Raw genomic sequence first — 14,027 nt, 5'->3', positions numbered from 1 at the left:
CAGCCAAGCAGACAGGACCACAGACAACTCAGATGGTGGATGGCTGTGGGGCACAGACACTGTTTATTGAGTGGCAGACACAGGAGAGGTAGCTGGCTCCAGCATAGAAGCGGAGGTGGCAGGTCATGCCATGGTGCTGTGTGCAACTGGCAGCCAGGGCCATGCCCCCCATCCTAGGGGATGGCACAAACTCACTACAGTAGAAGTAGCAAAGAGCTGGTCAGGGGAGGAGGTGGCCACAGCCCCTGGGATCCCGGGCAAGAAGCAGCATACGAACTTTGCACGGGGGCCTGGGGTAGGAAGGATTGGGGTCTGGGTGTTCTGGGGAGAGCCGGAGGGGGATCACGTCTGTGGAGTGGAATACAGACTGTGGTGGTGGCTGCCCGGCCCCAGCACCTGGGAGAAGAGCAGAGGAGTGGTCCGGGTCTGGCTGCCCCCGTACCAGCTTGGCTCCCGCCCGATGGCACCGTACCAGCTGCCGGAGCCCAGGCTGCCTGACATGCTGCAGACAGGAAAACAGGTCGGTTCCAAGGCAGTGATCAGGGCCATATTCACAAAAGTCGGGGGAAGGAGAGAGGCTTAGAACAGAGCCCAGTGACCCAGATATCCGGGACTCGGCTTAAGCACTGCAGACTGTGGGAAACTGCATTCTCAGGGCAAGAGAGAGAAACCAGAGGGCCCCACCCAGTACAGACGGAAATAAAGGACCAGGCAGGGGCTGGGGCTGGACGACAAGTCCCGGCTCTCAGTCCCTATGGCTCTACAGAGCAAGCCAGGAGCTCAGGAGTCCTGAGATGGGGCTCCTACCTGGTGCTCTCAGCCCGGCCATGCTCCCAGGAGCAGCTCTCATCCTCACAGTGCCCGGCCCGGTCAAAGAAGTAGGAACGGGAGCCAAAGACCTGCCCATTGAGGATGTGGCTGGTGCTCTGGGGAAGGAAACCACCATTGGTGCCCTCTCCTGTCCCCCACTGGCATCCCACAACCATCCCAGTCCCCAGCCCAGGGTGTCCCCTTGCCACCCTTCTACACTGGCCCTTACCAGGTCCTGTGGAGGCCGGTGCACTCGGAAGAACCCCACCAGCAAGGTGGTGGGCAGCAGCTCCCATACAAAAAGGATGAGGCCAAACACTAGGTAGCCTTTGTTCCCCAGGTCATTCACCAGGTCTGCCTGTGGGAAAGCATGCCAATCTGGAATTGTGCCAGTGGGGCACCTGGACAGGGCCCAGGAGCCATGGCTACTAAGGAGGCAGAAGACATGCCAAATGCCCACCTGGTCAGAGACATTGTACCAGTCGTAATCAAAGGCATCCAGCCGGCTCCGGGGAGCCAAGGCCAGGGCCGCCAGGTTGTAGCAGGCCCGACTGGCATAGAGCAGGACCATGGCACCACCCATCACAGCTGCCTGGCATACACTGGTCCCCTGCCACAGAGAAGAACAGAGGATCCTCAGGGAGGGGAGGCTCCGGTTTCCCCTCTACCCTGAAGACCAATGCCCAAAGACCCCAAAGGACACCAGGCGTCAGGGTCGTGACCATACCTTGGCCTCCAGGTAGATGCTGGTTGAGGGGGCCCGCCGGGCGACAAGGCAGAGGCAGGCGGCAAGGGAGAGTGCGCAGATAACAAACAGGGAGTCGCTCACCAGGACACGCACCAGCAGGAGGGCCCAGGGCTGTGCCCGGCGCCGGCGGGACAGCACAGCACACAGCACATTCACCAGCAGAAACAGCAGCGAGGCCCCCACGAAGGCCCCTCGGACAGCCAGCCTGCAGCCCACAGCACAGTCAGCCCCGGACTACCACCCGACCTCTCCCAGGACACCACAGGGTCAGTCAAAACTTCAGGTCATCCAATTTGAACCTCGCTCCTCCAGTTTTACAGATGGGGAAACTGAGGCCCAAGAAGATCAGATGTTTAACAGCTGTGTGTGATACAGTAGAAGGAGCACTGGCTTGGGTGTCAGAAATCCGGGCTGAAGCCCTGGCTCTGCCTCCAGCCACATCGATGACCTTGAACATGTTGCTTTACCTTTCTGGGCCTCAGTTTCTTAATCTCTTAAATGGGGATAATAACAGGCTCGCACATAAGTGGTAAAACTTAAGATGTTTGTGAAAGCTCTTAATAAACTGTAAGACGTACAAATGACTGAAGTATCACCCTCCCCTCCCCCCCAAGGTCATCCAGAAGTGGTTTAGCTTTGGAGCTTCCAAGGACTGGAGGCTTCAGCTCTTCCTCTCCTGTGGATGACACTGCCACTCTCTCCCCTGACTGCTTCTGTCATTGTTCCCTTCACACATGCGACACCTCTGCTGAACCGCCTGTGCCAGGTGCTTCACTTTTCCAGCTTTTTCACAAACATTCCCTGAGTTATCCTCACCTTCGCCCTGCCATGGGGGAAGGGATAGACACCAGGCTGCTCCTGGCCTGTGGGCTGAGACCACCAGCGTCCTGAGTACTTACAAGCCTCGGCTCATCTCTGGCCGACGCTTCGTCTTGGCCTTGAACACCACCTGGGAGCAGAGATGCCTATTACTCCTTTGGGCCCTTGAGGCTTGCCACCCCACAGCCCTTCCCCACCCGGTTACCACAGTTACCTGGGCAAAGTAGAGGTTCATGAGCGTCAGGGTGAAGAACTGCAGGCAGACAGGGCAGCAGTAGAGAAGCCAAAAGGGCAGGGGCCCCAGGCGGTTGGCTCGGGGGGTATCTCGGAAGTAGAAGGAGAAGAGGGTGGTACGCAAGGCAGCCCAGAGCAGGCAGAGGGCCAGGAACACCGTCTGGTAGCTGAGACGCTTGTGCCCATATAGCAGCACCAGCCAGAGCTGGGCATAGACGGAGAAGAAGAGCAGGGCATACAGAGTGGTGTAGGCCGCCGTCAGCCCCAGGGTCACAGCTGGTGGTAGCGCAGGCACCAGCCCTGCAGCAGGCACTGGGCCAGACAGGTTACTCTCCATGTCAAGGAGGGAGGTCTGAACCCTGAGACAGAGATGGAGGGGCTGGCAGGGGACCAGGGAAATAAAAATAAATACGGAGGGTGGGAGTTGTAGGGTGCAGAGACAGAGAAGGGGAGCTCAGGAGAAAATGAGTTATGGCTGGCCTGGTCCTTCCCTGAAACAGGGGGACACTCGCCCTTGCCGCAATCCTTGCAAAAGGGGCACTAGCAGCCTAGTACCTGGGTGTGGGCCCTTCACTCAGGAGCGTGGAAGGACAGTCTTTCCAGGGCTGAGGGGGGAGGGTGGGGGATGGGTAGTGTCGCCTTCCTAGGCTAGTCCCAGGGCTAGGAGCTTGAAGGTGCAGAGGCTGAAGGAAAGGGGTTCTTGGCCTTGGTCGCTCGAGTAGTCCCGGCAGGAGGGGGAGAGCCAGCCGATACCCGTCGGCTCTGTGCAGCCGCCGTTGCTCGGGGCTCTCAACACCCGGCTCTCCCCCTCCTAAAACTGGGGGCTCTCCTTCCAATAGTCCGGATGGGACGGAGGTGGGGGACCTCTGCCTTCAGGTCTCGGGATTCCGGGCGATGCCCCAACCCACCCCCCACTGCGTCCACTCTCCAGCTGCGGGAGGCAGGAGGAGGTCGACGCCAGGCCCTCAGTCCGCCTCTCGCGGAGCCCGCTCGGGTCGCTGGGACCTGGGGCTCCGGAGCTCCGGCTCCCCGGCTCCTGCGGCTCCGCCCCCTCCTGCGCCTGCGCTGTTTGCTACGCAAATTGCGCAGAGTCTAACCCGGACTCCACAACCTCGCGCCGCGCCCGGCGCGCAGTCGTTCGAGAATGGGTGTGAGCTACGCCGCTGGCGGGCGCCAGGCGCTACGAGGCGGCGGGGCACTGAGGGGTTGGGGCGGCACCGCCTTCGGCCGGCACCCGGGTGGGCCATGCCCGGGGCCACTGGCCCTTGCTTGTTTTGAGCGGCAGCCAGTTTCCACGCTTCTCTTCCCCATCCCCAAACCGCGATCGCGCCGTCAGGCCGAGGGCGGCAACGATTCCCCATCGCCGGTCTCTGAAGAAAACTTCCGCCCATAGTCAAGATGGCCGGCGGACCCCGCCCTCTGGGCCTGGACCCGCCGGGCCCCACAGCTCCCGGGAGTCCCTCCCGCCCCCGGCCCAGCCCGCCTTATTTCCTGCTCACCTGGCCCGCCGCTTGCCACGCGCGGAGTCCCCGCGAGTCCTATGTCCACCGTCACAGGGGCCCCTATCCCTTCTCCTGAGCTGGGACAGTCATCCTGCCAGGGAGGAGTCTCCTTCGCTTATCTCGAGTGCACCCCTGATGGCGCGGGGAGTGGTGCCCCTGATGAGTGGGGCGCGAGGTTTCCACAGTGGGGGGGAGGAGGGACCCGATCAGCCAGTCCAGACTGACTAGTGACAACACACAACATTGCATCCTACGGCTGAACTTCAATTATGGCTTTGCTAAGTGCTTTCACCCACAATAATCACACTCGGTTTACCAAGTTCACTGGTCCCTGAGGGAGGTATCATTATCCCCATTTTACAGGGGTGGAAACTAAGGCCCAGAGGGGCTGAAGGACTTATCTACAGAAGCCAGACACCAGGTTCCAAATCCTCTGGAGATCCCAGAGAATCCCTCCTGCGCTACCACACACACCCCAGGAACGAGGAAGTCAAGAGCAGAGAATCCGGAGACCAGGAAGAAACCCGGGAGGAAGACGGTGGGCGGGGAGCAGGTCCTACTGCGGGGACGGGCCCGGGACGACAGTGGCTCCACCTCCTGGCCAGCCCTAGTGACATTTCGATAGCGGATTGGGCCTGGCCGGTGACATTTCTCGTTGCCCAGGCAACTAGAGCCGGGCTCCCTCAGTGCTAGAGGGAGGCGCAGGCCCGGGTCAGGGGCCTCGAGATCGGGCTTGGGGTAAGACTTGCGTGCCATCATCATGGGCAGGGCGAGCCGGGGCCTGGGTAGGGGTCTGGGGCTCCACCGCACCAGGGCTCCGGAAGGGGAATTAGGTTCTGGGTGGATAGACTGAGCTTCCTGCCCAGCCAGACTTGGACGGGGGCCTGGGAGACAGGGAGGACCTGGGGTTCTAAGGTGGGAGAGGGAGCCAGGGGCGCCTGCTCCCCACCCCGGCCAGTTACCTCTTGCCCTAGCTGTGCCCTAACTACCTACCATCTTGCCTCTGCAGCCCAGAGCATGTTCCAGATCCCAGAGTTTGAGCAGAGTGAGCAAGAAGACTCCAGCCCTGCAGATAGGGGCCTGGGCCCCAGCCCCACAGGGGACCAGCGCCCAGGCCCTAGCGAGCACCAGCGTACAACCTCAGGCCTCCTGGGGGAAGCTGGTCACCAGCAGGGCCAGCCTACCAGCAGCAGCCACCGCGGAGGTAGGCACCCCACCACCACCTGCCTGTCCACTTTGCCCAGTAGCTCCCCAGCCTCATCCACTCACTGGATGGCTTTGAGTAAGACCCTAACCTATCTGTGCTTCAGCTTTCCTCTTCTGTAAAGCAGAGCAATTAATCACCACCATTGTAGGGCTGTTAGGATAATTAGCGGAATATTTAGGAAGCAATTATATAGTGCTGGTGCATAGGAAATATTCAAAGAATGTAGCTGTTAGAGTAGGACCACCACAGAAGTTGCTGAAGAGTCAGGCAGTGAACCAGAAAGGGGAAGTGACTTGCCTAAGGTCACACTTTTTTGCTCATTTCTTTGACTTAAGCCTCTGAGGTGCCTGCCCCAGGCTTCCAGCCACCAGGTCTGTTCTTTCTCACCTTGTGGATCATACCCTCACCAGGGATATTCTTGCCTGTTGCCAGGGGCAGATGACCCCAAGAGGCAGACAGCGCTCCAGGCAGCTGGTCTGTGTGGGGGTGGGGAAGCATGGGCTGGAAGGATGGGCACTGGAGGGCAGCGGCCATTGCTCAGACTCTCTCTCCCAGGACCTGGCACAGGCCTTAGCACCTCAAAAAACCACAGAGATCTTCTGGAAACAAAAACCATGTCCCCTGCCTAAATGGCCCTCTCGCCATTCTCAAGAGAAAGGATTTTTAAGGCCTCCTCGGCCCATTCACATATTGTCACACTGAATTCCACACACTTTCTTTAACTTCCAGATCTTTGCCCTTGCTGGATTCCTGCTCACAACAGCTCTCCATTCCCACTTGACTGTTCCTCTTCTATATCAGGTGCTTGCTTAATCTGTGCTCTGTGCTGTCCCAGCTGCCAGGGACACATCAATGAACAGAAGAGATAAAAGTCCTTGCCCTGTGGTGCCTATAGTCTGGTCAGTTGGGGAGACAAGCCATAAACAAACAAGTAATATATGATGAGCTAGAAGAGGACACACTGGGCAGCAGTGTGAGAGTCTTTGCTTTCTCTGGATCAGGAGTACTGGGGACCAGGGGAGTGATTTGAATTGAGGTGGCCAGGCTCTGCCTTGGTGAGAAACACCATTTGAGCAAAGACTGGATGGGGTGAGGCTTGAGCCAGGCAGCATGGCAGCTTTGATAATTATCACATCTATCTCTCTCACCTCCTAAAGGGATGGGCAGAATGCAAAGGCCCTGAGGCCAGTGTGGCCTGAGGGGACAGAGTGAGGAGAGTGGAGCTGGAGATGCAGCAATTAAAGGAGGGGGAGGGACAGGTAGGCAGGGCCTTGAAGGCAGTGTAAGGGCTTTGGCTTTTCATTTGAGTGCAAACATGAGAGGGCTTTCAAGTAGAGCCCAGTGATCTGATTTGGGCATCAGGAGAATCACCAGGTCCTGTGTAAGAGGTGGTGGTGAGCCTGTGGGCAAAGTGTGGTGCAGTGTTTTGGAGAGTTTTTATTTTTATTTTTACTTATTCATTGATTTTAGAGAGAGGGGCGGGGGTGGGGGTGGGGGAGAGACACATCAAACTGTTTCTGTTTGCGCCCTGACCAGGGATTGAACTGGCAACCTTTGTGTAGCGGGACAATGCTCTAACCAACCGAGCTATCTGGCCAGGGCACAGGACAGTTACTGATGGTGACTAGGTCTAGGTTCTGCCCCTGGGAATGTGAAGGGAGGGGTGGAGAAGGAGATCAAGGAAAGGCAAGGCTGGGAGGTGGGAAGGACGGTTTCTGTTCTGTGAATGAAGACAGGAGCAGCAGAGAGCGCCAGGGAGCTGCAGTAGCCTCCTGCAGAACCTGGGGTGTGAGGGGCCGGAGGACGCCTGAGGCGTGGGCACTCCCTGAGAAACTAGATTTAGGGAGGGCATGAGAATGCTCTGAAGCAGCAATAAGGAGCCAAGGGAATGCCAGGCCCAGCCACGAGGAGGGCTGCAGGGGAGAAAATAGAAGCCACTAGAGAGCACTGCACAGGATTTCAACTTTTGACCTATTTTTCAATGTCTAAAAAGCAAGTGATTTTTCCATAAAAGATCCCCAATGCCAATGACCTGCTAGAGCCACTGTCCTCCTCCAGATCGGCAGGGTCCCTTCATTCTTCATACCCCCTGCCTCCTGGCCCCTGCTGGACAGGGACTGCAGCCACCTGGTGTGTTGTGACAGTCCAGCGCATAGCCCAGTGCCTGGGAGGGGCAGGTGTGTGGCGAGCTGTGTGTGTGTGGATGGTGTCCTGAGAAGGAGCGACACCCTGCGGAAGACAAGCCCACCACTAGGCACCAAGGCCAGACTGCAGGGTTGAAACACAGTTTTGTACTTTTTTAGCAGGTTGAGCTTGAGCAGGTTAGTTAATTGCCACAGTTTCTTTATTTACTAAACGGGAATAGAACCAGTCCCACCTCAGTTTCCTTATTTGTCAAATGGAAATAGAACCAGTCCCACCTACAACCCTTATGAGTGGTACTTGCGCCACTCAGAAGGGTGTACTGATGAGTTAATACGGGAAAAGTGCTTTGAAACAATACCTGGCACAGTGTATGCTGTTCTAGTATATGATCATTGTTGTTACTGTTAGTACGAGTTGGCCCATGATCTGGGGGTTGCCATTCAATAACATGTGAAAATAATATGAAGTTAGTTTCCGTGTCCCTAAATAAAATTTTAGTGGAATTCAGCAATGCACAGTCATTTGTTTATGGCTCTTACAAGCTATGACCACAGGGCTGAGTAGTTGTGACAAAGACTGTGATTTGCAGTGCCCCAAATATTTACTCTTTGACCGTTACAGAAAACATTTGCTGGGCCCTGCTTTCTAATTTCATCAGCTCTGAGCAAGATGGGGGTGTATATTCTTTGCAGGCCAGTAAGGGTCTTTGGTACCCTGAATGGCTTTAGGGTACACAAGGAGTCGGGGCTGGGGCCTACAGGTGCTAGAAGCCAACCAGGCTGTGCTGCTCTGCCCGCTGGATACAGGCAGTGTGACAGCACCTGCATGTGGAAGAGCAGGACCCAAACTCAGCCCTGCCTCCCACTACCTGGCAAGCCACTGCCTAGTCCAGTATGCAAGGGTACTAACAGAAGCCTGACCGGGGATGTGTTCAATGCGGCTAAAGAACTTAAAGCTGTGCTGGGGAATGGGGTATCTCCAGCCACATACTGCTCCCACTGCCCCACCCCAGCCCCACACTTACTCTGGGAGGATGATGTGAGTGGGCAGGCCTAGGCACCCATTCCTATTCCTGCCCAGAGAGGAGCCACGCCCCCTCCCTCTTCCTTACCTTAAGAAGTGGGGAAAGGCCACCTCTTCCTGGCCCAGGGGCATGTAGGAGTGAGAACTGATTGAGGTTGGGATGGTTCAGATGGCATGTCCCCTCCCCACAAAAATCCTTCCAGTTTTTTCCAGAAATAGGATACTTTTTAAAAATCCAGGCTGAGCCCTGGCCGGTTGGTTCAGTGGTAGAGTGTCGGCCTGGCGTGCAGGAGTCCTGGGTTCGATTCCCAGCCAGGGCACACAGGAGAAGCGCCCATCTGCTTCTCCACCCCTCCTCCTCTCCTTCCTCTCTGTCTCTCTCTTCCCCTCCAGCAGCCAAGGTTCTATTGGAGCAAGGTTGGCCCGGGCGCTGAGGATGGCTCTGTGGCCTCTGCCTCAGGAGCTAGAATGGCTCTGGTTGCAACAGAGTGATGCCCCAGATGGGCAGAGCATCGCCCCCTGGTGGGCGTGCCGGGTGCATCCCTGTCGGGCGCATGCAGGAGTCTGTCTGACTGCCTTCCCGTTTCCAACTTCAGAAAAATACAAAAAAAATAAATAAATAAAAATCCAGCCTGACCAGGTGGTGGTGCAGTGGATAGAGCATCAGCCTGGGACGCTGAGGTCACTGGCTTGGATACAGGGTCATAGACATGACCGCATGGTCAACTAGCTTGAACCCAAACGCTCCTGGCTTGAGCAAGGGGTCACTGGCTTGGCGAAGGCCCCCAACCCTGTCAAGGTACATATGAGAGGCATCAGTGAACACCTAAGTTGCCACAAGTGTGAGTTGATACTTCTAATCTCTCTCCCTTCCTGTCCCTGTCTTTGTTTCTCTTGCCCCCCCCCAAAAAAAATCCCTGAAGCCAGATTCATTAGTTTTATTTATTTATTTATTTTAAGACTTTATTCATTTTAGAGAGAGAGAGAGAAGGGGGGAGGAGCAGAAAGTAACAACTCCCATATGTGCCTTGACCAGGCAAGCTCAGGGTTTCGAATTGGTGACCTCAGCGTTCCAGGTCGACACTTTATTCACTGCAACAGTACAGGCCAGGCCAGACTCATTAGTTTTAGATTTCTGCTCTCTACCTACTGGCTGAGTTACCTTGGGCAAATTAGTTGCCCTCTCTGTGCCTTTCTCCTCTGTCAAATGGGGACAGTGAGTAAGCTCCCTTCTAGGGTGTGATTCTAGGGTGTGATGAGAGTATAATGAATGAATGCACATGAAGCACTTCCAAGCTGACACACCAGGTGTTTGTTCTTCTGCTTATGATTCCTGGGTGAGGAGGCAGTGCCCAGACCAAGTGTCCATCTGCATGTCACTCACCTTCCTCCTCCAGCCTTGCGTCTATCCAGTGTGCTGGTTTGGGTTCTTAGAGCTGGGAAAGGAGAATGATGGCCCGCATTTCCTGGGCACCTGCGTGGTTGGCCGTGGGGCTTCAGGCAAGTTCCTAACCACTAGGCGCCTCCATTTCCTCACCTGTGAGATTGGGAGAACTTGGCATGGGTCCACCTAGCTCCTGACCCCTGCCTCGCTGTCACATCCCACAGAACCGCAGTGTTCTGCAGATGGGCCTTATCCTATCAGGAGTCCTGTTCCTGGCTCCTCTGGTCCCTTCCATCCCCACTCCGGATTTAGCTGCCTGTTCTCCACTGCCACCTTGACTCTCAAAGGCTGTATGGTGTCCCTGCCTGCCCTCGGGCCTGTGCTTTGGTGAAGCTCAGAATAGCCAGGCACTCTGACCAGACCCTCTTGGGCTGTCTTCTTTTCTTCTTGGCTTTCTCAGCCAGGTATCTGAAGCTGGGACTCTTAGAGGCCCTGCAGCCCCTGGAGCTGACCCACAGGGTTCTGCTGAAGGCCTTCTGGAAGGAGAACAAGATACTGTTATCCCTGGCTTCAAAACCTGGCCTAGGCCCTGGCCGGCTGGCTCAGCGGTAGAGCGTCGGCCTGGCGTGTGAGGACCTGGGTTCGATTCCTGGCCAGGGCACATAGAAGCGCCCATTTGCTTCTCTACCCCCCCCCTCCTTCCTCTCTGTCTCTCTCTTCCCTTCCCGCAGCCAAGGCTCCATTGGAGCAAAGATGGCCCGGGCGCTGGGGATGGCTCCTTGGCCTCTGCCCCAGGCGCTAGGGTGGCTCTGGTCTTGGCAGAGTGAGGCCCCGGAGGGGCAGAGCATCGCCCCCTGGTGGGCGTGCCGGTCGGGTGCATGCGGGAGTCTGTCTGACTGTCTCTCCCCGTTTCCAGCTTCAGAAAAATACAAAAACAAAAAACAAAAAAAAAACCTGGCCTAAATCTTGCTTCCTTCAAAATGCCTTCCTTAGCCCTGGCCGGTTGGCTCAGTGGTAGAGCGTCGGCCTGGCATGCGGGAGTCCCGGGTTTGATTCCCGGCCAGGGCACACAGGAGAAGCGCCCAACTGCTTCTCCATCCCTCCCCCTCTCCTTCCTCTCTGTCTCTCTCTTCCCCTCCCGCAGCCAACACTCCATTGGAGCAAAGTTTGCCCGGGCGCTGAGGATGGCTCTGTGGCCTCTGCCTCAGGCGCTAGAATGGCTCTGATTATGGCAGAGCGATGCCCCGGATGGGCAGAGCATCGCCCCCTGGTGGGTGTGGCGGGTGGATCCCGGTCGGGCGCATGCAGGAGTCTTACTGCCTCCCCGTTTCCAACTTAAGAAAAATACAAAACAAAACAAAAAACAAAAAACAAAATGCCTTCCTTGACAGACGCACCCTGCTATGGATGCTGAGCATGTTCTTGGCACGCATTCCAGGACTGTCTGCCACTCTATTACTTAGCTCTGGGAGTGGTTTTGCTCCTGGGAGTGGTTCTAGATCTTTGTTGGTCTCGATAAGGGGGTGGGGTTGGCAGGAGTGGGAAAATGGCACACAGTACACGTCAAACTCCCAACATAGTAGAGGTGCCCCGTTGAATACTGCCCTGTCATGCACTTCCAGCACATAAAGCACTTCCACACTCTATTTTATGTGACCTTTACACAGGCACTGGTAGTAAGGGCTAGGTGTATCCCCACACGAAGGTGAAGACACGGGCTCAGGAAGCTGAAAGGTGGCTGGACAGGGAAGAGGTGAAGCCCAAGGTAATCTTTGGACTTTGGATTCCAACAAACCTCTAAGCACTTCCAGGCTCAGAGCTTCACAGCTCTGTGACCCTAGGAAAGTCAACCTCTGTAAGCCTGGCTTCCCATCTGTAGAACACAGGCAATGTTAGTACTCACTTCCCAGAATGGTTAGGATAATAAAGTAAGGCCCAGGGTTTAGTACATAGTAAGTGCTCCATAAATATTATCTTAAAAAGTCAATAGACCAGTCAGGACATTTTCTCCAAAGCAGGTACTGTGGGAGGTACATGTGCTGCTGACAGGTTGTGGGTCTCCAGGGTCCCCTGTAGGCCACAACAGTGGAACAAATGAGCACAGCGGGTCTTCTGCAGAGCTGTTCAGCCCTGCCTAGCTGGGGCAGGGCACCTCCTGGTCCAGGGACTTGGTCTCCTCTGCTGGGGGACGGAGATGATTACTGAGCTAAGAACCCCTGGGCTTGCTACCAGGCCCCCATGGCCTTGCACTAGTAACTATAACTTACTATTTATTATGCCCTTATTTTGTGCCAGGCACAGAGGAAGGTCCTTTTTTACATACACTAAGGCCCTAGCCCATTATTGGGGCTCAATTAAGATTTGTGGGATTAATGAGAAGTTAATTTGAATCTTCACAGAAGCCCCAAGGAGCTTCCCTTGATTTACATTTGAGGAAACTGGAGCTCTGAAAGATATACCCTGATGTGCACACAAATACACCAGCGGGCCAGTGGAGCTAATGCTGGGGGCGCAGGAGTTGGGATTCACGTCGTCCCCCCACCGTCAACCCTCTCTGCAGGCGCTGGGTCTGTGGAGCCCCGGAGTCGCCACAGCTCGTACCCCGCAGGGGCTGAGGATGACGACGAGACCGAGGAGGAGCCCAGCCCCTTCCGCGGCCGGTCGCGTTCAGCACCCCCTAACCTTTGGGCTGCACAGCGCTATGGCCGCGAGCTCCGGAGGATGAGCGATGAGTTCCAGGGTTCCTTCAAGGTGAGCGCCGCCCCGGCGTAGGGTTGGGCCCGTGCTGAAGCACGCCTAGATCTGTACTCCCAGGTCACTCCCACTGAGCTGTTCCGTCCGAATCCCAGGGCATGCCGGGACCTGCAGTCCAGGCCCGGTCCCTTTCCGAGTGCCAGGGCATGCCGGGGTCTGTAGTCCGGACCCCTCTCCAGCAGGCCGTATCAAATCCTTGGAACGCGAAGCATGCTTGCATCTGCGTTCCCAGCCGGACTCCTCTGGGTGTCCAGGTTCTTTGCCTTCAAGTTTGGAACTACTTTAATTCTTGAATTGCGGTTCCATCTTCCAGATGGTAGATTTCCGGCCCTGGCACTAACATACAGGGTCCTACGTGTCCTCTCTCCCTGTCCCCAGCACGGAGCGTCTGGGATCTAACTCGTCCCACTTGTAAGGGCCCAAGCAAATGACCTCTCGTTGTTTGTGAAAATGGTCAGGAGCCCCCTCGGTACAGGGCAGACTGCGAGCTGTCTTTATCTTCCCGGGTTCTCACTTAGAGATGACATTCCGGAAGTGGAGGGCCCTGATTCGTGCTGCTAACTCTTCTAACCCTTCCCTCTTCCCACTCTGAAGGGACTTCCCCGCCCGAAGAGCGCGAGTACAGCGACGCAGATGCGGCAGAAGTCCAGCTGGGCGCGCATCTTGCAGTCCTGGTGGGATCCGAACTCGGGGAGAGGAGGCTCCGCCCCCTCCCAACGACCTTCCCTCCCAGACACCGAAACCCCCTAGCGCGCGCCGCCGCTGGCGGCCATCTTGGGTATGGGCGGAAGTCGTTTCCGCAGGCTTATACAAAACGGGAATCAAGTGTCTCTTTCGGAAGGGGGCTCTGTGATCCAGAGCCCGGTTTCCTTCCGGTGTGTGCGGGGGACCACCAATGTTCGGTTCCGTTGGAAGTTTTGAAGTTTTTCTGCCCTTAGTCGCTTGAAGTGGGTTGCCCTAGGCGCCTGCGCCAAGTTGCTAGTCGGGATAAGCAACTTCACGAGAACCCTTCGCGGCGACCTTGTGGGCTGACGATCGCCAAGAATTGTGCTAATAAAGCCCATATCTATGCTGCCGAGTCTCCTGTCAATCGCCGGGGCTTCTCTAGCACTGCCAATTTCAGAAGATGCCCCCATTTTACACATAAGGGAAATTTGGGCTCTTTCTGAGTGACATCCTGGAACGAGACCAGGAAGGGGTCGAGGCGGCAAGCAGAGCCAGGGCTTCTTGACTCCCGGGGAGCGGAGTGCAATTGGGCCCTAGGAACAGCCCTATCTCTAATCTGGTTATTGGGTACCGCAGGCCGACCGGCCGCCGGAATTCCGCACTCAGCAAACCGTGCCGCCGTCCCTCAGGGAGGGTCATTTGTTCCTATTTGGGTCAGTCCTTTAGAACAGCTAC

General features: G+C 56.4%; 2 protein-coding genes across 7 annotated transcripts; one reads left to right on the top strand and one right to left on the bottom strand.

Annotated features, from left to right (window-relative positions):
* Positions 1-31: 31 nt before the first annotated feature.
* Positions 32-12,674, bottom strand: GPR137 (G protein-coupled receptor 137). 6 transcript variants are annotated; one of them, XM_066251885.1, is made up of 9 exons: positions 12,555-12,674; positions 9,873-10,025; positions 2,592-2,990; positions 2,458-2,507; positions 1,538-1,763; positions 1,271-1,420; positions 1,040-1,168; positions 808-926; positions 32-502 (listed from the first exon to the last, which is right to left on the bottom strand). In XM_066251885.1, the coding sequence occupies exons 3-9, from the start codon at positions 2,946-2,948 to the stop codon at positions 343-345; spliced, it is 1,191 nt and encodes a 396-aa protein (XP_066107982.1). In that variant the 5' UTR covers positions 2,949-2,990; positions 9,873-10,025; positions 12,555-12,674; the 3' UTR covers positions 32-342. The 6 variants fall into 6 exon arrangements, with proteins under 6 accessions (XP_066107982.1, XP_066107984.1, XP_066107983.1 ...); XM_066251887.1 differs by having other exon boundaries at positions 2,592-2,970; XM_066251886.1 differs by lacking the exons at positions 9,873-10,025; positions 12,555-12,674 and adding an exon at positions 4,111-4,646.
* On the top strand, positions 4,754-13,700 carry BAD (BCL2 associated agonist of cell death). The gene is made up of 4 exons (XM_066251891.1): positions 4,754-4,851; positions 5,123-5,317; positions 12,433-12,623; positions 13,221-13,700. The coding sequence occupies exons 2-4, from the start codon at positions 5,131-5,133 to the stop codon at positions 13,374-13,376; spliced, it is 534 nt and encodes a 177-aa protein (XP_066107988.1). The 5' UTR covers positions 4,754-4,851; positions 5,123-5,130; the 3' UTR covers positions 13,377-13,700.
* The last annotated feature ends 327 nt before the right edge of the window (positions 13,701-14,027 follow it).

This window comes from Saccopteryx bilineata, chromosome 1 (assembly GCF_036850765.1).
Source record: "Saccopteryx bilineata isolate mSacBil1 chromosome 1, mSacBil1_pri_phased_curated, whole genome shotgun sequence".
Taxonomy (NCBI): Eukaryota; Metazoa; Chordata; class Mammalia; order Chiroptera; family Emballonuridae; genus Saccopteryx; species Saccopteryx bilineata.
This window is presented reverse-complemented; position numbering and strand designations above follow the sequence as displayed.